General features: G+C 41.9%; 1 protein-coding gene across 2 annotated transcripts in view; it reads left to right on the top strand.

The window, feature by feature from the left end:
- CPM (carboxypeptidase M) overlaps positions 1-24,502 on the top strand; it is a 68,199-nt gene extending 43,697 nt beyond the window's left edge. For both annotated transcript variants that reach the window (XM_027593200.2, XM_027593199.2), the window contains exons 4-9: positions 5,503-5,675; positions 7,226-7,410; positions 8,108-8,278; positions 10,891-11,043; positions 19,915-20,063; positions 22,148-24,502. In XM_027593200.2, coding sequence (XP_027449001.1) covers positions 5,503-5,675; positions 7,226-7,410; positions 8,108-8,278; positions 10,891-11,043; positions 19,915-20,063; positions 22,148-22,390 — 1,074 coding nt within the window. In that variant the 3' untranslated portion in view covers positions 22,391-24,502. The remainder of the gene's footprint in view (positions 1-5,502; positions 5,676-7,225; positions 7,411-8,107; positions 8,279-10,890; positions 11,044-19,914; positions 20,064-22,147) is intronic.
- Positions 24,503-25,180: the final 678 nt, after the last annotated feature.

The raw sequence follows: 25,180 nt of genomic DNA on the forward strand, positions 1-25,180 counted from the left end.
AGGAGAGGTCACAGGCTGGGTTCACAAGGTTCCCTTGACTTCAGGGCCATGGTCTTCAGTAGTATGGGGGTAGGTATTCAATATGTGCTTGTTATGCTTAATTGCCAATTCGGATTCTTTTTTTTTTTTTTTTTTTTTTTTTTGCCCCCTAAGCTCCTATTTCTTAAACATCAATAAGTTACTTTTACTATGATGGGTTATTCAGGTAGACTTTTTTTTTTTAAGATTTTATTTATTTATTTGACAGAGAGAGAGCACAAGCAGGGGGAGCAGCAGACAGAGGGAGAGGGAGAAGCAGACTCCCCACTGAGCAGGGAGCCTGTTGCAGGACTTGATCCCAGGGCCCCGAGATCATGACCTGAGCCGAAGGCAGACGCTTAGCCGACTGAACCACACAGGTGCCCCTCAGTAGACTTTTGAAATATCCACATCACACTTAGAATTTCACATTTGGGTGGCATTAATTTATAGTTTATTGTGTTCTAGATATATAAGTTGAAAGCAGAAACATTCCCTGGATAACAGTGGCCATATTTTTCAACCAAAAAATAAAGGATAATGGATAAATGATTTTCACACCCCTTCTTGACATATAAGAGACAACTTATGTAGTTTATATGCTAAGATGTTTGCATTTAAAGGGCATTTTAATGGTTTATATGAACACTAAGACATAATATCCGAATTTTGCCCATGCTGGAAAATCTGGGATGTGTAGTAAACATGCAGTACAAGTTCCAAACGTACTAAAAAAAAAAAAAAAAACAAAGAAATTAAAGCTTGTCCTTCCAGATGCCATTTGCCAAGTTCTTTTTTCCACCATTATCACAGATGATAGCAAAATGTCCTCAGTTATGCAGTGTGGCTTTAGATCATTAATTTTTTTCCTTTATGGAGCTAGAATTAATCTTTTTTCCAAGTGAAGTGTCAGATTCTTTTAAGTATGTATTAAATTTCTCCTGTAATTGTGCTTTTTCTCTTCATCTCCACTTTTGGTAAGGCTGGGCTAGGGCGGCCAGATTCCTGAGTCCTTGGCAGGATCACAATTGTTAGCCCCCACCCCTGGAAAAGTGGTTCAATGTTAAAAATGGTTCAAGGGAAATAACTTGATCATTTTTTTTAAGATTTTATTTATTTATTTGACAGAGCAGGAACAGGGGGAGTGGGAGAGGGAGAAGCAGGCTTCCCACCCAGCAGGGAGCCCGATGAGGGGCTCGATCCCAGGACCCTGGGATCATGACCCAAGCCAAAGGCAGACGCTTAACGACTGAGCCACCCAGGCGCCTCTAATTTGATCATTTGTACATCTGCCCTCGTTAAGCAGCTTAAGTCCTCATGTTTTCAGAAATTTCCTCCCTAGAAAGTCTTGACCTTGTAATGGATTTGTCAACAATAATCAGCAATCATTTATTGAGTACATGATATCCCCAGAGCTGGGCAAGAAACCAGCGCTACAGAGAAAGCCCGTTAGGATCCCTGCCCTCAAGGCTTAGAGGATGGAGTGGGGGGGCGGGGTGGTCAGTCAAGGTCAGTCGGGCCATTGTAAATGTCTGTGGGTGGTATTAGGAGAAACACAAACGTGCAGAGTTCTGGGACCTCATGCATAGGTCATGGCACCCAGACTTTGGGAGCCCAGGGAAAAGTCTGCTAGATAACTTAATATTTTAGGCTGATATTTGAAGAAGGACTTAAGGAGGCAATCAGACAAATGAATTAAATCAATAATACACTATTTGGGGAGCCCCTGAGGTCACAGGCTTTTCTTCCACTGAGCAGCTGCATTACAGTGTAGCATTTTAGAAAACCAATTCCGTCATTGGGATAGCTGGGTTTTGTTCTCTCTCTCTCTCTCTCTCTCTCTCTCTCACTCACTCATTCTCACTCTCACAAATTACCTAGTAATTGTAGACTCTTCAAAAATTTTTTTCCACTGTTAAAAAATTCTTTGAAGAGCTAGAACAATCATTTTTATCTCTCTAGCAAATTCCGCCTTAATTGTAAACTAAAACTGATGGAGAATTTATTTTCTGCTTTCTGGGTTATTGCCATTTTAACTGGTAGATGAATGATCAGTGAAAGGCTCCCGAAACTGGTGTGTTCATCCAGCCTTTCAGTTTCTTCATGAGGGATTCTCATATTAAGTCTACACCCTCCCAGAGAGGAAGTGAGCGTGCTAAATGGAAAGCTGATTAAGCTTTTGGGATTGCTTTGACCGTGTTCTTTTTTAAAATTTGGACTCTCTGGGATTTCATATTCAAAGACTTAGTTTTAAAGAAGGGAGGTTTATGCATAAAACATGAATGAGTGCTTGAAACATTTATATTAAGGTTGGGAAGAATTAATTTGAATAATATTTGGCATAAATCTGCTGTTAGGAAGAGCAAAATATAGCCCAACAAAAAGAGAGGATTTTAATTCCCTGAAATTTTAGCTGTTTAGCCTCAGCAGTTTTTAAATTATCTGACTCTTAATTGGTTCTTTACCATATTTCCAAGATTTTTTACTTATCCTCTGCAGTTAAGGACATGTGATTTGTTTTGGAATATGGAGACAAACAGAAAATACCTTGGTTCTACATTTGTTGACTTGAAAGAATCATGATTTTTATTGGTTTTGTAAAAATAATAAAGGTTCTCTTTAAAAAGCCACAAAAATAAAAGGAATAAAAATCATTCAAAATACTATCACTTAGAAATAACCATCATTGGGCGCCTGGGTGGCTCAGTTGGTTGGGCGACTGCCTTCGGCTCAGGTCATGATCCTGGAGTCCTGGGATCAAGTCCCGCATCGGGCTCCCTGCTCAGCGGGGAGTCTGCTTCTCCCTCTGACCCTCCCCCCTCTCGTGCTCTCTATCTCTCATTCTCTCTCTCTCTCTCAAATAAATAAATAAAATCTTTAAAAAAATAACCATCATTAATATCTGCCACACATCATTCTAGACATCTATGGATTTCTGTAGGAAGAGAATGAGAAGGATTAAAAGGATATAACATAAAATGGATGCCATATTCTATGTTACCCTTAAATAAGTACAAGATTTCATTTTACTTGGACAGGATAAATTGAAGTGAAACTAAAATAATTGGTGAACTTGATAAATATTTTCTCAAATTATTGGAAGATTCTTCCAGTCAAGGAAAAAAATGAGGGAAAACTTGGAAATTGTAATCATTGAAAATATATAGTTTTTAGCTCTCGATAGAATCTTCTAACCCCTTGCTATGAACGCTTCTGTCCCCCAGCCCCCATCCTCTGTCAATGATAAACATTAACTTTTCCATTCTGTTCTGTACCTGTTCTCCCACAGTTCCTCAGTCTCATTCTATAGCTTAATTACAGCTTCTTGACTCCTCTTTGTTTTCATTTGCTTTGAGTTGGATGAATGTCTTTGCCAACTCACGTCTTGAGTTGTGGTGTGCTTGAGATTGTTCAGTTGAGATAGTTGAGGGAAAGGCACATCTTGAGCCCCATGGGGATTCTGGTACGGCTCCTCTGTACTTGACTGGGGACTCAGATGGGCCTCGGTTTCTTCCTGATTCATCCCTCTAACTGAACCAACCGCCCGACAGTCCCAACCAACATTTAGAAATTTCAGGAGCTGCAAGTGACTCTTAGTCACTGCCTCCTCCCCAAGCCCTTGGCAGAATGCTCCTTAAATCACTACACTTTCCACGTGTAAATTAGCTTTTTACAAATGAGAGTCACAGCAGCTCCTCCACTGGCCAGCAAGTAGCTCATGAGGCTGCTTCCAGAGTGCTTGAGCTCCCAAAACAGACACTTGGAAACCTCGTGTGTGGCTTACTTGCCTTTATTTGGTTATCTGTAAAGACTTTTTCAAGCTGACAACTTTTTTTTAAGATTTTATTTGAGAGAGGGAGAGAGCATGAGCAGGGGGCAGAGGCAGAGGGAGAAGCAAACTCCCTGCTGAGCAGGGAGCCTGATGTGAGGCTCCATCACAGGATTGTGACCTGAGCTGAAGGCAGACACTTAACCCACTGAGCCACCCAGGCGTCCCACAAGCTGACAATTTTGACTGTAAAAACAAAAATCAAGGTAGTAGAAGATAGAAATAAGTAGGAAAAAAAAATTGAAGTCAGAATTGAATATATTTCCACTCTGAAATTGATGGCTACCTGTGAATATGTAAATGACATATTCCAAATTTTCTTAGTCCCCATTTCAATTATTCCATGTTCATTAGGATAACAAATTCATCAAATGTGGTTTCTTTCCTTGCCAGTGGGGGGAATAAAGTGAGAAATTACCATTCAAGGATTGCTCATCCATTGTCACAGCAGTGATTTCATAGGGTGGAGCTGTAATTGGAAACCGCTGCCCTGCTACATTGCCTACCTTAGTAGTGCCTTTACAGCACAGCCCTTGATCAGCCGCTGCCCTAGAGTTCCCAGTGACTAACCCCTCAGCAGCATCTGACCGTGGGTGAGAGGCCAGCATTCCTTACCCAGAAGCAGATTCCTTGAACCCAGGATTATAGACACAAGCTGATATAGCCTAGTCAGATCTTTCTATAATAAGGTTGAGGTGTGAATTACCTTTTTAAAATAATAATTTAAAAAATTGTCCTTACCATTGAGAATTATAAAACAAGATCTCTCCTAGGTTTCCAGTTTCCCAGTCACTGGTGATACATAAGATAATTGTGGGTGGACCTGACCATTTTTATTTTCATAGTCCTGCTTTTTAAACAGTGTACATTAGAAACCTGTCTAGCAAAATGGTAATGACACAAAGGTTTTCATTTCTCCTGTAGGTAAAAAGTGAGCCAATTTAAAGAAAATATAGATGAGCAGTCATATAGATGATATGCAGATATGGCAAAAAAAAAAATACGAGAATGATGTGCAAATGACTCAAGTTTCGGCAGCACGAGAATGTGGCAATCGGAAATACGCAGATAGGGCAAACATTGCACAAGTGTGCAAGAGGGAAATTTGGAAATAGGGATATTAAAGTCTGAAACCTATTTAAGTTGTGCTTGTTACAAGCCTGAATTTTACCCTATTAAAATCGACATTTGTCTATTGTGTCTGATGCAGTGGGTGTCCCCTGCCGTCCCCCGAGACCCACACGACGGCGTCCGGCCGCACCGCGCATGCTCGCGGAGCCGCGCTCCCGTTGCTCTGCCGAGCGCCGCCTCTGCCCTTCCAGTCCGGGAAGTATTTTGGAAGGGAAACAAATTGGAAACATAATGAGCATAACCTTTATCCCACCTAATTCAATTTTTTTAAAAAGTAAATTCTTCACAGATGGGTACTTTAAAACAAAATTAACTTTCTAAGTAATTTTTGCTGAGAGTTTTCAGCGCGCTGGTGACTGATTGCCACTTGCCAGAGCCCCCATGTGTTTGAGAAATCGTGGTCTCACAACTGGTTTTGGTTTCAAATACCAAACTGTAGTAGAGCCCCTCGTGGGGGAATTTGTGCTTTAGGGACTGTTTTCCTCTGACCTAATAATATCCCGTTTTGTCTTTAACACACACAGACTGTCGGGCGGGAGCTCCTTCTCCACTTAATTGAACATCTCGTAACCAATGATGGAAAAGACTTTGAAATCACAAATTTAATCCGCAGCACCCGGATACACTTCCTGCCTTCAATGAACCCAGATGGATTTGAAGCGGTCATAAAGCCTGACTGTTTTTACAGTAATGGAAGGTGAGGATGGACTCGTCTTTTCAGAACAACAGGGCCCCCATCAGACAGTACCCCGGGGGCCTTGTTAGTGAACCAGCTCAGCCTGGATCATGTCACTGCCATGCTGAAAACTCTTCAGGCTGCCACTGCTTTGAGGACAAAAAGTAAAATCCCAAAGAATGCTGCTTTACTCCCGTGACCGCCCTACTGCTCGCACTTGCTCACCCTGCCCCAGCCCCTCGGAGTCTCCTTCATCTCCTGGACCGACCTGGTTCTTTCTCGCCTCAGGCACAGGCACACCTCACTTCCCACTCCTCGCCCCTCTCACTGCCAAACAGTGTTTCCTCAGAGACTCCCTCCATGACCTGTCCTATATTAGGCCCCTGGTTCATACCACCTGCCACTTTACCTTCATGGCACAAATTTTAAGGTCTGATTTTTTGTTCAGTGTCTCTCTCCACACAGATCTGTAAGCTACCCTGGGGGCAGGAATCCTGTCACCCATGTTGCTCACTGTTAAATCTCCAGGGCCTAGCTGGGCCGTCAGTAATTACCAGTTAGTTTATTAAGCCAGTGCAAGAACTAACCACAAAAGAAGAGGGAGTCAGGGCGCCTGGGTGGCTCAGTTGGTTAAGTGTCTGACTCCTGATTTTGGCTCAGGTCATGATCTCAGGGTCGTGAGATGGAGCTCTTTGTCGGGCTCTGTGCTCAGCGGGGAGTCTGCTTCTCTCTCTCTGTCCCTCCCCCCATTTGTGCTCTTTCTCTCTAAAAAAGCCGTTAAAAAAGGGAGTCTTGTATTTCTGATTTAAACAGTTTATTTTGTTGCAGTGTGCCTCAGGAAGTTTAGCATTTCTCTAATGTCTAACATTTATATTTGGGCAAACATTTGTTTGCTTTTACCAAAAATAAATAAAATCTCACCAGATTCCCTTCAACTTTAGGTTTTTCTAATGTATTTAAATATGGCCAGTCCACTTTCCAGAAGTACATTTGTATAAAGTAGTGTGTTCCTGTTGTCTCTGTTACCAGTTGCTATGTAACAAACCATCCCCAAATTTAGGGATTCATACCCTTTTTATTTACTCTCAATTCTGTAAGTCAGGAATTTGGACAAGCCAGAGCAAGGCTGGCCAATCTCTGTACCATCCTGTCTGGAGCCTCAGCTGGGGCTGGCTGAGACCACCAGCCTGGGACATGTCTGGAGTCTCAATTCTGGCTGTCACCTGGGTTCCTCATTTCTCCAGACGGACTCTCCACGGGGTTAGCACCGGAGTCTCAGGTTTCCCAGAGGGAGTGTTGCAAGAGCAAAAGCCCCGAAATGCAAACACTCGTCAAACCCCTGCTTACAGCACAACAGCTACGATCCCCCCTGGTAAGAGCCAGTCACACGGGAGGGGCTGGGGAGTGCGTGGATGCCAGGGGTGGCCCTCCGAGGCTACCCAGGCGACCATCCACCTTCCCTGTGCTCACATTTGGAAGAACACCTGGAGCCCAAACCAAAGGGATACACACTGCACGCGTCCACTTCCTCACATACCATCAGTAAACCCAAAAATATTCTTTCTTTTAAGGGAAAATAATAACTACTATGACCTGAATAGAAATTTCCCCGATGCTTTTGAATTTAATAACGTGTCAAGGCAGCCTGAGACTGTGGCTGTCATGGAATGGCTGAAAACAGAGACATTTGTCCTCTCTGCAAACCTCCACGGCGGCGCCCTGGTGGCCAGTTACCCATTTGACAATGGTGTTCCAGGTGAGCAAACAGCGCCCGGCCTGGCTTCCTGAGCCCGGAGTGGGACTGCAGAGTCAGCCTCCAGAGGGGAAGTCTGCCCTCTGCCCTTTGCGGCCAGGGATGGAAAAGCCTCGTTTTCTCACCTCTGAGCCACTCTTCCTACAATTTATAGACTGCAGATGGGCACGGTGGCTGACCTGGCAACCCCCAGGATTATTTGAGATTCATTGGGAAAATAGTAGAATCGGGTTAGAATACCCCACAAGAGGCAACATGCCTGAAAGTAAATAAAACCGGAACAACTTTACCTTTCTTTGCTAATCATAGGAGCAATCATTTGACTCCTCTTAAAACTCTGTGGGATGAGGACTTAAAACGAGCGCAGTGCCTTTATTTAACCCCTACAGTATGTAAGGAAGGCTTGCCACCCCCCAGAAATGAGTGAGAGTGACTAAGAGGCTATTTACCTTGTAAGCCGATACAGGAGGAGTTGGAATATGCATCTAGTTTGTTTTGTGTGGTATCACCCTGTGTCTGCTCATTAGAAACGAGGAGAAAGGGTAGGAGGAGCCCTTGTGGAAGTGGACACGTGTCCCTCTGGGAAAGCAGGGTCTTTGCATGTGATGCGGTGGTGTGTTTACTAACACGGCGCCACGCGTTTCCAAGTACTTGTACTCCGACACCAACAGAAAGGTCTTGGTTTATTTTTCACACACAGCAACTGGGACGTTACACTCCCGTAGCTTAACCCCTGACGACGATGTTTTTCAACACCTTGCACATACCTACGCTTCAAGAAATCCCACCATGAAGAAAGGAGACCAGTGTAAAAACAAAATGAACTTTCCTAATGGAATCACAAATGGCTACTCCTGGTATCCACTCAAAGGTCAGTTTCTCTTCCCTTCTAGCATTCTCCTATTGCCTTCATCCAGAGGTGCCACTGGCTTTTGTTGACCCCAGCAGTTATCCAGATTTGTTCAGCATGGTGCCATCCTTTAGTCGTGTTTCTGTCAGCTCATGGCCCAGAAGCACTGGGGGCTGATGGCCGGAGAGCTGCTCAGATGCTCGCTCAGCATTTGCCTACGATGAGCCAGGAACTTTGCCAAGAAAGCTGAACAGGACACAGCCCCTACCCTCAGGCTTAATAGGGAAGAGCAGCACGCAAGTAAATAACTGTGGTGGCAGTGTAATTAGAATAAAAATGGGAGGTTTGGAAAAGGTAGTGTGCCCGAGAGGTAGAAAGCCAGAGTACAACAGGGAGTGGAGAAGACCCTGGAGAAATGTAATGCTTAGGTCACATCGACCAGGAACCCCTGCTAATCCAGCTACTTATGGCCACGCGCCCGGGGGATCCAAATATCGCCAGATCGCCCGGTTTGTAAAACAAGCTGAACTTGTACGTGAGGTATCATGATTTTTAAAGCCACTTTGCAAGCTGAACAAGAATGCTTTTCCAGCTAGATATGAGGTGGTGGGTGGGGGGAGGGTCCAGTTTTCTGCCCTTGGACCAGGACGGCCTGGTCAGGGAGGGGGTTAGGAGACCGCCATGTAGGGCCACGGGATTGGGGGCAGGGGGCTGTTCTTGTAAAAGGAATCACTAAGCAAGCCCAGGGGTGTAGGAGAACTCGGGTTTGTCGGGCGCCTGAGCGAGCAGGAGGGCCCTAGGGCGGAAGAGCAGCGGGGAGAGGGTGGGCGGGGACTGGGCCTCAGTGGTGGAAGGTGCCCCCCGTGACACTGGTTCGCCCGACCCTGCCTGCAGGGAGCAGTAGGCTGCGTTGCGGCACGCGGGCCCCTTTCCCAGGTGTCACTGGGAGGTACAGGCTCTGCCGTCCTGTTGCATGAGCTGGTACTTTCCGGTCTCTGCCAGCTTCCCAGGTGATGTAAGCAGCAGGGCCAGCTAGACACCGCAGCACCCCACACTCCTCTCTGTTGTCCCCGATACAGCTCCCACCACAGGCCCACGCCCTGCTCCTCACTCTTCACAGGCAGCCGAGGGCTCCCTCCTGCCCCAGGGCAGAGCTGTCCCTCATGGGCCATCTGTAACCTTCAAGGCAGTTCCAGATGTGTGGGGAATGAGCCAGGAAGCTAACGTGGCTGTGTACGTTACGGTGTACCCCAAGAAAGGCAGGCAGAGCCCGCTACTTTGAGGAGCTTAGAACAGAGCATTCCAGCTCGGTCTGGAGGTTTTGTCCACCAGGCCTGAGTTGCATTATCCAGAGCTGCACACACACTCCACGCTTAGCAGCCCCATTCCTGCACGCTTTGTACGCCTGTTCTGCTGTTTCAGTTCTTTCTGAGAGCCATCCAACCCAGGACTTCGGTTTTGTTTCTTTTTTTTATTTCTTGATGAAAACAAGGTCAGAGAGAAATACAAAACTTAGAAGGCGAGTAAATACAAAGGACAGAGGAATTCTTCCTGCTAGAATCTAGACCTACATAGATATTAATATTTTGATATATTTTGACTATTTTCTTAGCATGAAGTCTTTTTCTAATTCAGTACTTCCCAAATACCCCGACAGAATTGAGAATACATATTTTATTAGGCAGATATCAAGTATAACAAAATCTGGCAGAAAGTACTTCCTTCAAAGTTACTGTATTTCATCAAATCCAAGATGCCACTGATTATAAAATACACTGTACCACTAAGGAAGAAACAAAAATGTTCCTGGCCAATCTAATGACGTTTTTCAGCCATCAAGTTTAAGAGCCCTCCCAATTCAGATTTTAAAATATGAAGTCTTGCATCTGAGAAAATACAAAATGGGACTATAGCCCTTTGAAAATAGGGTCTCCAGAGGTGAGAACTGGGAGGTGAGCATGGGCACTGGTGGCCTCAGAAGGGGGTGTGGGCCCCGGCCCCCTCTCTTTCATTCCTGAAGCATCTCGGTGTCACGGGCAGGAGCACAGGGCCTTGAGCAGGACAGTCTGTGCTGGGCTGTGCACTCACGTGCATGTTACTTACCCTCTGGGATTGTCTCCTCGTCTCTGAGATGGGGGGGTTCACTGCCGTGACCGGCTCTTCAAATGGTTCCCCAGTCATAGCAAACGCCCACTGAATGTTAGCCATTATTCTCCCAGTGAGTGTACTTAGCTTTACATTATGTATTTATGAATGGTTTGTAAACAATTTTTTAGAAGTATTGTTCCGTATCTGTTTAGAATGTAATTTACAGAAGAAATGTACACTGATGAATCCTTTTTGTAAAGTATGATTGACAAAAAAGGACTGACCCTTCCCCTCCCCCTTGGTTGCACAGTTGAACTTGGGCCCGCTCTGATCCAGTTACCCATATGGGAGTATTTAGGACTGCCTGTTCATGCCTGGGTGATAAAACGTCAAGCCCTGAGTTTATATGCTAATATGTCAAATTCGTCTTTTCCTGTTTACATGTACTTTCCTTGCAGCTGTCTGATTCACTTGTCCCCAAGATACATGATACTTGACTCCATTCCAATTTTAGACCTTAAAAAATTAAATATGTTTGTGTTTAGGTGGAATGCAAGATTACAACTACATCTGGGCCCAGTGTTTTGAAATTACGTTGGAGCTGTCATGCTGTAAATATCCTCATGAGGAGAAGCTTCCATTCTTCTGGAATAAAAACAAGGCCTCATTGATTGAATATATAAAACAGGTTCACCTAGGTTTGTAAGATTTTTTTTATTAATTCCTATTAACACAAAACATAGCATCTAGCGAAATCTTTGGGTTGAGAGAATGCAAGCCCCTTTTTCCTGGGAGAGCCTCATTTTGAGTACCAGAACTAACGATTAAGAATTTTCTCTGCATGAATATCCGCAGCACGTGAGAAATGCAGTGCCCATCAGTTCATAGAAGAGAAAGCATGATGTATGTTACTTTAATATGGGGGTGCAAAATCCAGAGTACTTCCAACTTCCAATTTTTCATGTGGAAATCTCACAAAAGATCCAGGAAAACAAGTCATTACTCTGTTAAATCATTCCCCATCTAGGAAATGCCGTTTGCTTGTCACTTGTCACACAATATCATAGATCCAGAGAACACTGGACATGCCATTTTGCCTTTTTCTTAGTACTGGGATGCTGACCTAGCACCATTAGCTTCAAACCCCTCACACCCTGCAACTCTGCCAAATGACCTACCTGGTCCTGGAAGTCTTCCCAGGCTGGTCGTCTTACAGCTGTCTAGCCTTTATCTCACAGGTGGACAGACTAGCCGGGCAAGAGTGATAGTTCTCAAACCTGTACAGCAGACTCCCAGGAGGGCTGGTGAAAACACAGATTTCCAGGCCCCAGCCCCAGGAGTTTGATTTAGTGAATCCTGAATGGTGCATCTTCCGCGAGGAGATGCTGGTCCAGGGACTACGCTCTGAAAACCACTGTAGCAGAGAAACTCAGTGCTTGTGATGGTGATGGAGTCATGCAGTTTAAGCTTCTTTAGCCAGGCTGCGTCTCTGTGGGCAGGGAGTGGAAGCCTGTCTGCATTGCCAGGGTTTAAGTTCTTTCTCTCCCTTCAGAAGGGCTTCAGAAATTGGCACAGTAATTAGACTACTACGTCACGCTAAAGTAGGTGTGGGTTTGTGTCGATGAGGGGTTGCATCATAGGCCTGCTGCATAGCTGCACAATTCCTGTAATTACCCCAAAGCTTTCCACCTGCTAGTGAGATGGAAGAGTCAGACACACAGGGGGTCCAGGGCTGAGTACAAGGATAATTAAGAGCTTCCTGTGGCCCAATATATGCCCCTCCCCCCTTTCATACCTCTCCCCACAACCTCCAGCATCCCCCACAGCACAGGTGCACAAAGATTATTGGTGAATTCACAGGGCTGAGACACGTATGAAGTAGGCCAATTCCCTGTGATAAGGGATGTTAAAGAAGTCATTTTTTCATCAGCATCTTAGCATTTACTAAGATTATTGGGTCCTCTCAATTAATATTCTGGTATTTTGCTACTAGATTTTCCTCATGAGGCACATAGTAATTTAGCCTTTCTATTGTAGTTCCTTATTTAGTGTTACTCTGCCTATTGTAAAATTTCTCCATCAGCATCAACATGGGAGTGCAGCTGAACAAGAAATATGCTCCACATAACTGCACTACTCTTTTCAGAATTTCAGTCTAGCTGTAAAGGTTATTTTCCAAGCACTGAATTAAGGTGGGCTCTGAAGTGTCATGCTGACCTAATAATGCCCGTGAAGGAGCTTTGTAAACTGTTAAGTAACGTGCACATTGTAGCATGACTATTACTAATTTGGAGGGCTTACAAGTCCATAGGTTTTATAAAGAATATTCATCTGCCTATCCCTATAATCAGGTATGCACAACCTACTTAAAAATATATATATAAACACATCAACCCTGCCCCCTTGTGGTTTAAGACAGGCTTTTTTTTTTTCTAATTTAATAATGAAACCCAATTTCAAAACACTAATAGTGTGGTTATTGTCACTTGATAGGTTCTTTCCATTTCAGTGTGTAGTAGGAAGCCAAAGACTGTCTTTGCTTGGGGATGATGGGAGCAAACCTTCTTGCTGGTTTTGCTGTGGTTTAAGGAAAGTACTGATATTTATCAAGCGGTGTTGCGTTCAGGGGCTTAGCTTCACCACTTGCTAAGATGCATCTGAGACTTGGACCCATCTCCAAGTCTCTGGCTGTCTCTGGCTTACCTTGTCTGGGAAGGAAGGCCTGGAAAGTGGTACATATCACTTCCATTTTACAGGTGATGAAACTGAATCTGGGAATGTTTAGTGACCTGGGATTTACACTGAGACTGACTGGTACCTATCTGTACTTACCTAATGTGTCAGAAGACCTCCTAAGAAGGGCATGAGGGGAATATCTCTTCAAAGAATAATGCCACCGATACCCAATGAATAAATGCATAATTGGGTTACTAAGTCATGACTGATGTTTATAGTTGGATCCTACCTACAAAGATCAAAAGGATACATACCAAGTAATAGGAATAAATATAAATGAAACTTTTAGAAAAGGCAGAAGGACAAATTACCTGAAACTAGAGGTTCACAGCTGCTGTCTGTTGAATATGTGAGAAGGAAATATGGCATTTAGTAATTTCTTCTCCGGGGGGGGGGGGGGGGAGGAAATGAAGAGTCAAGAATTAGGAAAGTGAAAGGCAACTTGGGTCAAGCAGAAGTTTGCTTAATGTTTGAGACAAAGATTTTGTTGCTAAGTGTCAAAATTTTACATTTCATTTTAAACTTTTCTGAAGGAACTATAATTATGCTGTGTTATCTTTCTGCTCCAGTAAATAATTACTAAGTAAAATGTTCTGGGAATAGTTCAGGGTCATTTTTTCCCTTGTGGCTTCTTATGTCATTAAGATGATATGTCACTGAGTGAACACACTGGAAGGTGAAGTATAACATTTAAAATGACCTTTTCTTAACTGTACTGAAATTTTGAGGTGAGGGGTATGGTGTCAGGTTCAGTGTGGGCCCTGGAGACTAGTGTGGATTTACAGCCAGGCTGTAGGAGCTTAAGGTTATGTAATAACCCAAAGCCTTAGTTTCCTCATCTGTAAAAGTGTGACAGTATTGCCTGCGTGACAGAGTTGATGTGAGGATTCAATGAGAACATGCACGTTAAGCATTTGCCATAGAGCCTGAAATATACTAACAATAAACGTTCACTCCTGTTATTAGTAATAAGACACCATTAACCAATCCCATGATTCCAAGCAATCTTGTGATTATAATTGTTTCCCATCTAGTCTGACCATGAGACAAAACTATTGAGGCCCTTGCATAGGTAAGTATCTTATTGTAAATTAATACACTGGCATTTTTTTTTTTAACTAATCTCTACACCCAACAGAGGGACTCGAACTCATGACCCCGAGATCAAGAGTCACATGCTCCACTGCCTGGGCCAGCCAGGCGCCCCCACCTCCCCTGCTTTTTGTAAATACACTGGCATTTTTTAGTTTAGGATTTAGTGGAATCTACCGAGGACAATGTTGTAGTAGTTTGGTGACTGAGTAAGCAACTTGGAAAAGATAGGAATGGATTTAGGTTGTCATCTGTGTTATTTTGATACTAGGTGCCATAAATGGACTATTTGACAATAAACAAATTTAGTCTATAAATCTGATTGTTAGCTTGACTGTATTTTAAGTTACATCAAAAATAAGTTTACCAAGTTCTGGTTCAAGATGGCAACGTAGGAGGATCCTGAATTCATCCCCTCCCACAGACACACCGAATCTATAGCTACATATGGAAACCCCAAAACTACCTGAGCCGTTCCTACACGTTGGGCGAATGAGAATAAACCTATATTGCAACGAGTAGGAGAGGTTGAGACACGATCCTGCCATACACCCCATCCCTGTTGCAGCAACCCACATCGAAGGAACTCACAACTCCAAACTTCTCCCTGAGCAGCAAAAGGTTTGAACCCCACGTGTGGCACCCCAACTTTTAAAAGCTACCCAAGAAACAATCCCTAAAAACACCTAGCTTTGAAAGCCACGGGGCTTGCATCCACAAGACCCTCAAACTGGGAGATAGTTCTTTTTTTTTTTTTTTTTTTAAAGATTTTATTTATTTATTTATTGAGAGAGAGAGAGAATGGTAGAGAGAGAGCACGAGAGGGAAGAGGGTCAGAGGGAGAAGCAGACTCCCCGCCGAGCAGGGAGCCCGATGCGGGACTCGATCCCGGGACTCCGGGATCATGACCTGAGCCGAAGGCAGTCGCTTAACCAACTGAGCCACCCAGGCGCCCCTGAGACTTTCTTGATCAAGAGATTTTGTGAGAGAATTTCTCTTTTGAGACTTCTAGTGTACAAGTGTCAGTTTTCTTGGTTTTGCTGCTGATGTCAACCTCCGCCAGGAGTCGGCACAGTTCTTCAGGAGTTCTTCTGAGGCACTTTGACCGTGACGGTTTTCACTTCGGTGTATGCCTGCAGCCCATACTCTCCTAGCTCCCGACCACTCCCGGACATCTTGTAGCCACCGAATGGGGACTGGGCCCCAAACACATCATAGCAGTTGACCCACACAGTGCCAGCCTGGAGGGCTTGGGACAGATAATTGGCCTTGTCCAAGTCCTTGGTGAAGACAGCTGCAGCCAGCCCATAGTTGGAATTGTTGGCTCTCCCAATGACTTCCTCTATGGTCTTGAACTTCAGGATCTGCATCACTGGCCCAAAGATCTGGGAGATAGTTCTTAAAGGGTCCACACAGGTGCACTTGGCTGCCTGCCAGGGCCCAGTGCAGAGCCAGCCAACTGAAAGATGCCCAGTTTTTCTGTGACAAAGGCCTATTTGCTGGTCTTAAAGCTTTGACCTGAGGGGCAGGCATCTAATTTAACACACATCTAGGGGTCTACTGAAATACTCTCCAAAGATGGAAGCTGGCAGAAACCATGTTTGCACTCTCCCTCCCTCCAGCTCACCAGTCTCTCCCAAAAGGGAATCTGTGCATGCATCCGGTGCCCCAGTTTTGGGGGCTACCATCCATGGGATACCGCTTAGTAGCTCTGGTAGCCTAAGTGGGGTTTGTGTTCATGGCTCCACAGGACACTAGCAAACAAACAGTTCTTAACTGGCTCTCACCCCAGGGCTCAGTGTAAAGGGAATAGGGAGACCCATCCATCCCCCAGTCCTCCCCTGAAAGAGATTTATTTGCATCCTTTAAAAGCCTCTGCCTGAGGGTCTGGAATACAATCGGCCTGAATCTAGGTACTGATAGGTCTTGGCACAACCTCAACTACTGGGAACTACTAAGAATAAAGTAGGCTGCTTAGACAATCAGGTTCGAGAAACAACCAAAAGCTAGGGCAGAGTTGAATGATAAGGTTCATCTACAAAAGACCACTCCTCCAGGACTGGAAGATGTGGGTGTTTTACCTAATGTATAGAAACCAACACAGAGTCAAAGAAAATGAAGAAACAGAGCAATATATTCCAAACAAAAAAATAAGGTAAAGCCTCAAAAAAGACCTTACTGAAACAGAGATAAGTGATTTACCTGATAAAGAGTTCAAATAATGACCAAAAACATGCTCACTGAGCTCAGGAGAACAATGCATGAACAAAATGAGAATTTCAACAAAGAGGTGTTACAAGACACCACCAAATAGAAGTCACACAGCTGAAGAATACAGTAATAGAACTGAAAAATACAACAGACTCAACATCAGACTAGATGAAGCAGAAAAATCAGTGAACTTGAAAACAGGGCATCGGAACTAATCCAATCAGAGCAACAAAAGGGAAAGAATGCAATAGCGTGGAGATCGCTCAAGGGACTTATGGGACAACAATGGGCATACCAACATTCACATTATAGGGGTCCCAGAAGAAGAGAGTAAGGGACAGAAAACTTAATGAATAATGGCTGAAGAGTTCCCTAACCTGGGGAAGGAAACAGACCTCCAGATCCAGGAGGGCCGGAGAGTGCCAAATAAGATGAACTCAGACCCACACCAAGACACATTATAATCAAAGTGTCAGAAGTTGAAGACAGGGAATCTGAAAAGTAGCAAGAGAAAAACAACTTGTTACATACAAGGAAATTCCCATATTATCAGATTTTTTTTCAGCAGAAACTTTGCAAGCCAGAACGGAGTGACACAGTATATTCAAAGTGCTGAAAGAATGAACCACCAACCAAGAATATATGGCAAAGCTGTCCTTCAGAGCTGAAAGAGAAAGGATTTTCTAGACAAGCAAAAATTAAGGAGTTCATCGCCACTAGACAGCCTTACAAGAAAGTTTAAAGGAACTTCAGGCTGAAATGAAAGGGTACTAATTAGTAATACAAAAACTCACTGGTAAAGGTAAATCTTTAATAAAATTCAGAAGAGTCTAATGTAAAGATAGTGGTTAATCACTTACAAAACTATTATGAAGGTTAAAAGACAAAGTAGCAAAAATAACTATAACTACAATAATTTGTTAATGGATACACAAGATAACAAGATGTAAAATATGGGCAGGAGGGAGTAAACATGCAAAGGTTTAGAATGCAATCATATTATAAACTTAAAATAGACTGTTACAGTTTTATGTAAGTGTCAAGGTAACCAGAAAGCAAAAACCTATACATAAAAGATGAAGGAATCTAAGCATACCACTTTAGAAAACCAACAGATAGCAAAGGAAGAGAACAAAGGAAGTACAAACCAGCCAGAAAGCAATTATCAAAATGGCAGTGAGTACATACCTATCAGTAATTACTTTAAAAGTAAATGGGCTAAATTCTCCAATAAAAAGAGTGGCTGGATCAATTAAAAAAATAAGTAAAAATAAATAAACCATAAGACCCATCTATGTATGTTTCCTGCAGGAGACTCCCACTTCAGACACACACAGACTGAAAGTGAAGAGGTGGAAAAAATATTCCATGCAAATGGAAACCAAAAGAAAGCTGGGATAGCTATACTTATATCAGACAAAACAGACTTTAAGACAAAGACTAATAAGAAACAAGGTTATTATAGAATTATGAAGGAGTCAATCCAACAAAATGATCTAACATAGGAGTACTTAACTATATAAAGCAAATCTTAACAGACCTACAGGGGAAAATAGACAGCAATATAATAACAGTAAGGGGCTTTAATATATCACTTTCATCAATGGATAGGTCATCCAGACAGAAAATGGTACTTAACATATACAGAGCATTCCAACCAACAGCAGCAGAATACACATTTTCTTCAAGTGCACATGGAACAAATTTACAAAGGCTGGGGTGCCTGCGTGGCTCACTTGGCTAAGCATCTGCCTTCAGCTCAGGTCATGATCACAGGGCCCTGGGATTGAGCCCCGTGCCAGACTCCTTGCTCAGCTGGGAACCTGCTTCTCCCTCTCCCTCTGCCTGCTGCTCTGCCTACTTGTGCTCATGCCCTGTCAAATAAATAAATAAATAAATAAAATCTTATCATCTTTTCCAACCTCAGTGGTATAAAACTAGAAATCAATTACTAGAAGAAAATTGGAAAATTCACAAATATTCAGAGATGAAACAACATGCTACTGCACAACCAGTAGGTCAAAAGAGAAATCAAAATCTTGAAATGAATGAAATGAAAATACAACATACGAAAACTTATGGGATGCAACAAAAGCAGTTCTAAGAGAGAAGTTCAGAGGGATAAATGCCTACAATTAAACAGAGATCTCATAGAATTGTTGAATCACTATATTGTACACCTGAATCTAATACAACACTGTTAACTATACTGGAATTAAAATTAAAAAAAAAAAAAAAATCTCAACCTAACTTTACACCTCAATGAACTAAAAAAAGAACAAAATAAGCCCAAAGTTAGAAGGAAGAAACAAAGAACAGAAATAAATGAAATAGAAACTAAAAAGACAATAGAAAAAAAAAATAAAACTAAGAGCTAGTTATTTGAAAAGATAAGCCTTTAGCTAGACTCACCAAGAAAAAAAGAGCAAGAACTCAAAATCAGAAATGAAAGAGATGTTGTAACTGATACCACAGAAATGCAAATGATCATAAAAGACTAAACAATTATACACCAAAAAAGTGGACAACCTAGATGATAGTTAAATCCATAGAAGCATACACCTACCAAGACTGAATCATGAAAAAAAGAAAATCTGAACAGACCTTTTACCAGTAAGGAGATTTTTGGCATGTTTTTGATTACTAATTCAAACAAAAGCCCAAGACTAGATGGCTCCATTGGTGAATTTTACCATTTAAAGAAGAATTAATACCAGTCCTCAAATACTTCCAAAAAACAGAAAAGAACGCTCTCAAACTCATTTTACAAGGCCAGCATTACCCTGATAGCAAAACCATGACACAAGAAAATTACAAGCCAATATCCCTGATGAACATAGATGCAAAAATCCTCCAACAAAGTATTAGCAAATCAACCTCAACAATACATTAAAAGGACCTTCCTTGATCTAGTGGGATTTATTCCAGGGATGCAAGGATGGTTCGACATCTGCAAAATCAGCGTAATATACCACATTAACAAAATATGAAAGATAAAAATAATATCATCCCAATAGATGCAGAAAAAACCATTTAACAAAATTTAACATCCATTTATAAAAACTCTAAAGAAAAAATCTTGAACTATGTTAACTAGATATATTGTGATCATTTCACAAATATATCAAATCACTATGTTGTACATTTGAAACTAATGCTATATGACAATTATATCTCAATTTTTGGGAAGGTTTACCTTCCCTTAAATACTTATTACTTTTTAAAGATTATTTATTTATTTGAGAGAGAGAGGGAATGAGAGAGAGAGCACGAGAGGGAAGAGGGTCAGAGGGAGAAGCAGACTCCCTGCTGAGCAGGGAGCCCGATGCAGGACTCGATCCCGGGACTCCAGGATCATGACCTGAGCCGAAGGCAGTCACTTAACCAACTGAGCCACCCAGGCGCCCCTTTTATTATCATCCAAACAACTTAATAAATATTGGGTGTATTTTTCTTAAATAACTACAAGAATTCTTTTTCATATGTCATAAAATGTAGTGTTAACATTTAGTGTTCTTTTTGTCTTGCAGGTATAAAGGGTCAAGTTTTTGATCAGAATGGGAATCCATTACCCAATGTAATTGTAGAAGTCCAAGACAGAAAACATATCTGCCCTTACAGAACCAACAAATTTGGAGAGTATTATCTTCTTCTCTTGCCTGGGTCCTATGTAATAAATGTAAGTATACAGCCCTCGTTATGGTTATTAAAACATTTTAGAACTTGCAGTAGTTACCCAGAAGGAATCCAAAATAAGTCTGGAAAGTCCCAAAAGTAGATACATCAGGACAGAAGGGAAGGTCATCAACAGACTTGCATTTGGAAGGGAGTGGGAGAGGTGGAAATAATAGGAACATACCAAACAAATCATGTTTTTTCCCAACTGGCAGTGTTTTTAATAGAAGCCCAAACCTATTTCTTGTGACATGTCCTATGATAAAAGATGGAATGAACATTATTAATAAGAATAATTAAACAATGTAGTCACAGTACTTCCAAGCTTCATGGAATACCATTTCAATGCCCATTTCATGAGACATAATTTCTGCTATTAAAAAATGGACTGGGACATAAGTTCCTTAGAATTCATTATAAAAATTTGATCCACAAATGTTACCACTATATAAAGCTAGTAATAGACATATTTTGCAGCCCTTCCATAAGCAAATGATGTTGAGTTCCAATCAATGCATGTAAAGTTCCAGGTTTAATTCTAGAAGATGTCTGAGTCATTTATTCCTAAAGGGAGGCTTGGACTAGTTTGAGCCCAAACAGATGCATGTGAATGAACTAAATGAAAAAGTACCTGATTTATTTGGCCTGACTGTGCCTCTTTCTCCTTGATACGACTTTCTCTAACTCTCAGGATTCTTCTCCTTTGCTTAGTGGGTCTGATGCCAGCTACAAGCAGTCATTCCATATAGAGTGACTCCTGGGAAAAGGTGGTCATCTACTCAGTAGTAAAAACTGGCTTTACATTCTGTTATATCTTAAAGGTGAAATAATGAAAGGCATGTTTTTCAATTCATAAAACTGTAGGATTCAGAGCTTCTCTGTTCCATAGGTTAGTCCCACAGAGCCCAGCAGGGGGCCCATCAACTGCTAATCTTAAGAATCTCTCCTAGAACTGGAAAGACCTCAATTCACTGTGAATTTTTGCCTAAAAAGGCCCTTTATTTTCCTGTTACAGTGACATTTCCATTCCATGAAAAAACGTGTGTGTGTATGGGTGTCTTTGTAATGAATCTAAATTATTTTTATGTAATGCCAAAAATAAGGCACACCTTTATAAAATTATGAATTGTTCATTTCCCTTTAGACTACCATAGTACCTGTTGGCTTTAGCCTCTAATTCTAGGACAAGGTTGGAAGGCAAGACTTTGGAAGCTGAAATGAATGACTAAAATATATACCAACTGGAGCTTATGTAAATGATTTACCCCCATTATTTTCCTTCTCCATATATAATAAAACTATTTCTCAGGGGCGCCTGGGTGGCTCAGTTGGTTAAGCGTCTGCCTTCAGCTCAGGTCATGATCCCGGGCTCCTGTGATTGAGCCCCCATGTTGGGCTCCCTGCTCAATGGAGAGCCTACTTCTCCCTCTCATTCCGCACCTCCCACCCCCGCACTGGTGCCACTCACGCTCGCTTGCGCTCTGTCAAATAAATAAAATCTTTTTTTAAAAAAGTATTTCTCGGTGGACATCATCTGTAGTTAGTTTAGCATTTGTCCTCTTTTTCCTGATTTCTTCCACCAAAATCAATCAATCAGTCAGTCAATAAATCTAGCTTAAGATTTAGACTCAGAGAGAAAGCCAGGTAAAATCAAAGCCTTTGAGGAAGCAGTAAACTTGTACAGCTGCAAGGAAAATGGAATAAATTGAGAACAGAATTCCACTTACAAATATTCTTGATACCCAATCAGGATATTAAGTACCGACTCAGAACAAAGGAAAACAGTCAATTCTTTACCTTTGCTCTCCATAAAAATGATGGGGAAACAATCAGTCTATGGCTTCCTTCTCCTAGGATACATCTCCAGATAAGGGACCTGTCTTTATTTCACTTCATAACTCTGGGCAACAGGCATCGGACAACTCATTCAGTGAGTCGGCCTGAAGCTGTTACTAACCTGGGACGCCTGGCAGCTGGTTATATGTGTTTCATAAAGGCCACATTTTAGTGGTGGATGTCAGTGTTTTTAGTGTTGGCACCACTTAACATCTGAAATCACTCAGATGATTGTTTTTTGCTTCCTCTCAGGTTACGGTCCCTGGACACGATCCATACCTCACAAAGGTGGTTATTCCAGAAAAATCCCAGAACTTCAGTGCTCTTAAAAAGGATATTTTACTTCCCTTCAGAGGGCAACTGGATTCTATCCCAGTATCAAATCCTTCATGTCCTAAGATTCCTCTGTATAGTGATTTGCCAAGCCACTCAGCTGCAACAAAGCCTGGTTTGTTCTTATTTTTAGTGACTGTCTTTCACATATTTGTCAAATAAAGCAAAATGTGAAACACAACCCCCATCATCACCTGGAATCAGGGATTACTCATGCCAGGTTACTGCAACTCTGTTAAATCCCTCTGTGGGACCTTGACTCAAGAAACGCCATGGTCCTTCCCTAAGAAGAGAAATGGTTGTTTTCAAACCACAACAAGCAATGTGTGGTGATAACAAAGGAATGATTTAATCTTGATGAATGGAAGAAACCTACCTTTCAGGTACTGTCCACTACACTTAACCTTGAAGTTGTCTTAGAAATTTAACTTGAGAATCAAGAAAGAAGTTCCTGCAAGAAAAAAATGGAGCAAATTTTGTATACAGAGCCAGATGAATATAAGCAATGAAGATGAACATTCACTGATAACCTACTATCTACAAAACCTGGCCATGAGTGCTATATGTGAAGACATAGTAAGTGCCATATGTAATTACTTCTCAGCACAGGGAGAAATGACAGGACTGGGAATATTTCACGTCACAGATGTTCTAAGGAAATAGGAGTGGAGAGAGGCAACCGTGTCTCAGGGCCCAAGAAAAACAATATGGGCCTGATGGGATGACAAGGTTCTATATACAGAGCCCCAAAACAACAGGTCAGTTAAACCTTTCCGCACTCAGATGCCACAGTTTTGTTATGCTGAGGACCGCCAAATGTGTAACTCTAGCATCTTGCCTGAGCCTCAAACTCAAGCCCAACTTCCCACTGTACATATCCACCTGGATGTGACCCACTGGTACCTCAAACTCATCATGTTGAAATGGGACATATTTTTCTCCCTGGAGCTGCTCTTCCCCCTGTATTGTCTCTGGTTCCAGTGAACTAGAAACCCGAGAGTCATCCTTGATGCTTTCTCCTCCTCAGCCCGTATATTCAGTCAGTCACTAAAGATTGATGTGAATTATAAATGTTGGTTGATTCTCCCTCTCTCTGTGGCTGGTAACATTGTCAGTTTAGGCCATCATGACTCACTGCCCCCACTGCAGCAGTCTTACTGGTCTCTTGCGCCCAGCCTTCTCCTCTTCAAATCCATCTTCACACAGCACTGGGGAGGAAGGTCTACTCAACAAGCAACAACAATCAACTTGCTTATAGTTCCTGTACACTTAATGCACGGTTTGTGTCCCGTATCTGAACACCATTCTGACCCACCACTACATTTTCTTTCCCACTCCTTTAAAACTCAGTTTAGGTGTCAACTCCTCCAGGAAGCCTTTGCTGACATTCATCCCTCCCAGTCAATCTGGGAACCTTTCCTCTTTGGTACTCAAATGGGTTACCTCTATTATGAATTTACAACTGTATTATAATCTTCTACTTTCATGTGTGATTTTCCCTAATAGAATGTGAGCTTTGAGGCCAGGGTCTATTTAATTAGTTTGAAAAATTCATTTTTTTTTTTAATCTTCAGAGCCCAGTACTTAGTAGAAACTGAACGAATGAGTGAACAAAGAGTTCTATGAACCTACTACACCCAGTGTCTCCCAGAAACTTGTGTTGGGCTTTGAGTCATTTTGTCAAATGAGGTCCTATGCTTTGGCAATCTCTAGCTCAGTAGCAACACTGACAGAAGAGTTTTCAAATACGTATCAACAAATAAATTCAAATATGGTGGTGTTATTACGCTTTGCATTTATCCTAAGGTTCATAGTAAATGTATTATGTTACCTGTTAAGAACACAAACTACCTTTTAATCAGAAAACAAAATTTTTACCATTAGTACTCAATTGAAACAACTGTTCTCCACTATCATGAGAGTTAACCTATCTTAAAACATTTTATGTAAGAATTAAGGGGGAAACATCAAAACAAAAAATAGCAACTCCTAAGCAGATTTCTAAGTGCTATGCATTGCTCATGGAATATGAGTTGCCTTGGTTCTTTAAATTGAAAGTTCTCTAGGATCTGAAAACAAAGCTATGCTGTGCTTGGTATGTGATGAATGCGTGAGAACCACAAATGAGTGGGAGATACCTGGGCACTTAGGAGCTATTCCTGTGCCAATCATACTTGTTCATCTAAACAGAATTTGTAGCCTTTTTATCTCTTATAAAATCTGGTAATAACTTGAATATCTGATTTTTTATTTAAATAAATAATTTATTATGTACTTGAAAGTATGTATCAATATTACAGAAATGATTTCGGTATGCTACAAAGCACATAAACTCGATTTACCATCAAGCCTTATTTTTCAGTCAGACATTCTGAGTCCTAACTTTTCTAAGATACCAATTTTCAAAGGGACATGAACTGAAATCTGAACTGGTTCATGAGCCTTAATGTAAACTCCTTAAGGAAATAATATTTTTAAAATCAGAAATTTTATCAAACTTAAAATCGTTTAGAGACAAGTAAAGCAATCTCCAAACCAAATCTAAACCAAACGTGAATTTAATACAGAGCATGTTCAGGGTACGTATTTTGCAGCAAAGTGCTCAGAAGTAAACTTTGTAGTGAGGGTTTAGTATGATTGAATCTCCACTAACCAAGTTAAGTGTCCAAAGGGAGAAGCCACCATGTACTTCCAACTATACTCAGACCAGAGCCCCAAATCTCCACACATGACATCTTACCCTCTTAGACTGGTGGTTATGCTCCTCAGGTCCTGAGTTCAGGGTATAATTCCTTTTATGAAGGAAACAACATGGTAAAGGGTTACAAGATAGAGAAAAGACGACAGAATGCAGGAGTAAGATTTTAATTAGAAGGCAAGACCGCTGAGTTCAAACCCACTCCACATTCAGTTTCCTTACCTGTTAAATGAAGGCCCCTGCTTGACTGATCC

Source organism: Zalophus californianus, chromosome 9, assembly GCF_009762305.2.
Source record: "Zalophus californianus isolate mZalCal1 chromosome 9, mZalCal1.pri.v2, whole genome shotgun sequence".
NCBI lineage: Eukaryota > Metazoa > Chordata > Mammalia > Carnivora > Otariidae > Zalophus > Zalophus californianus.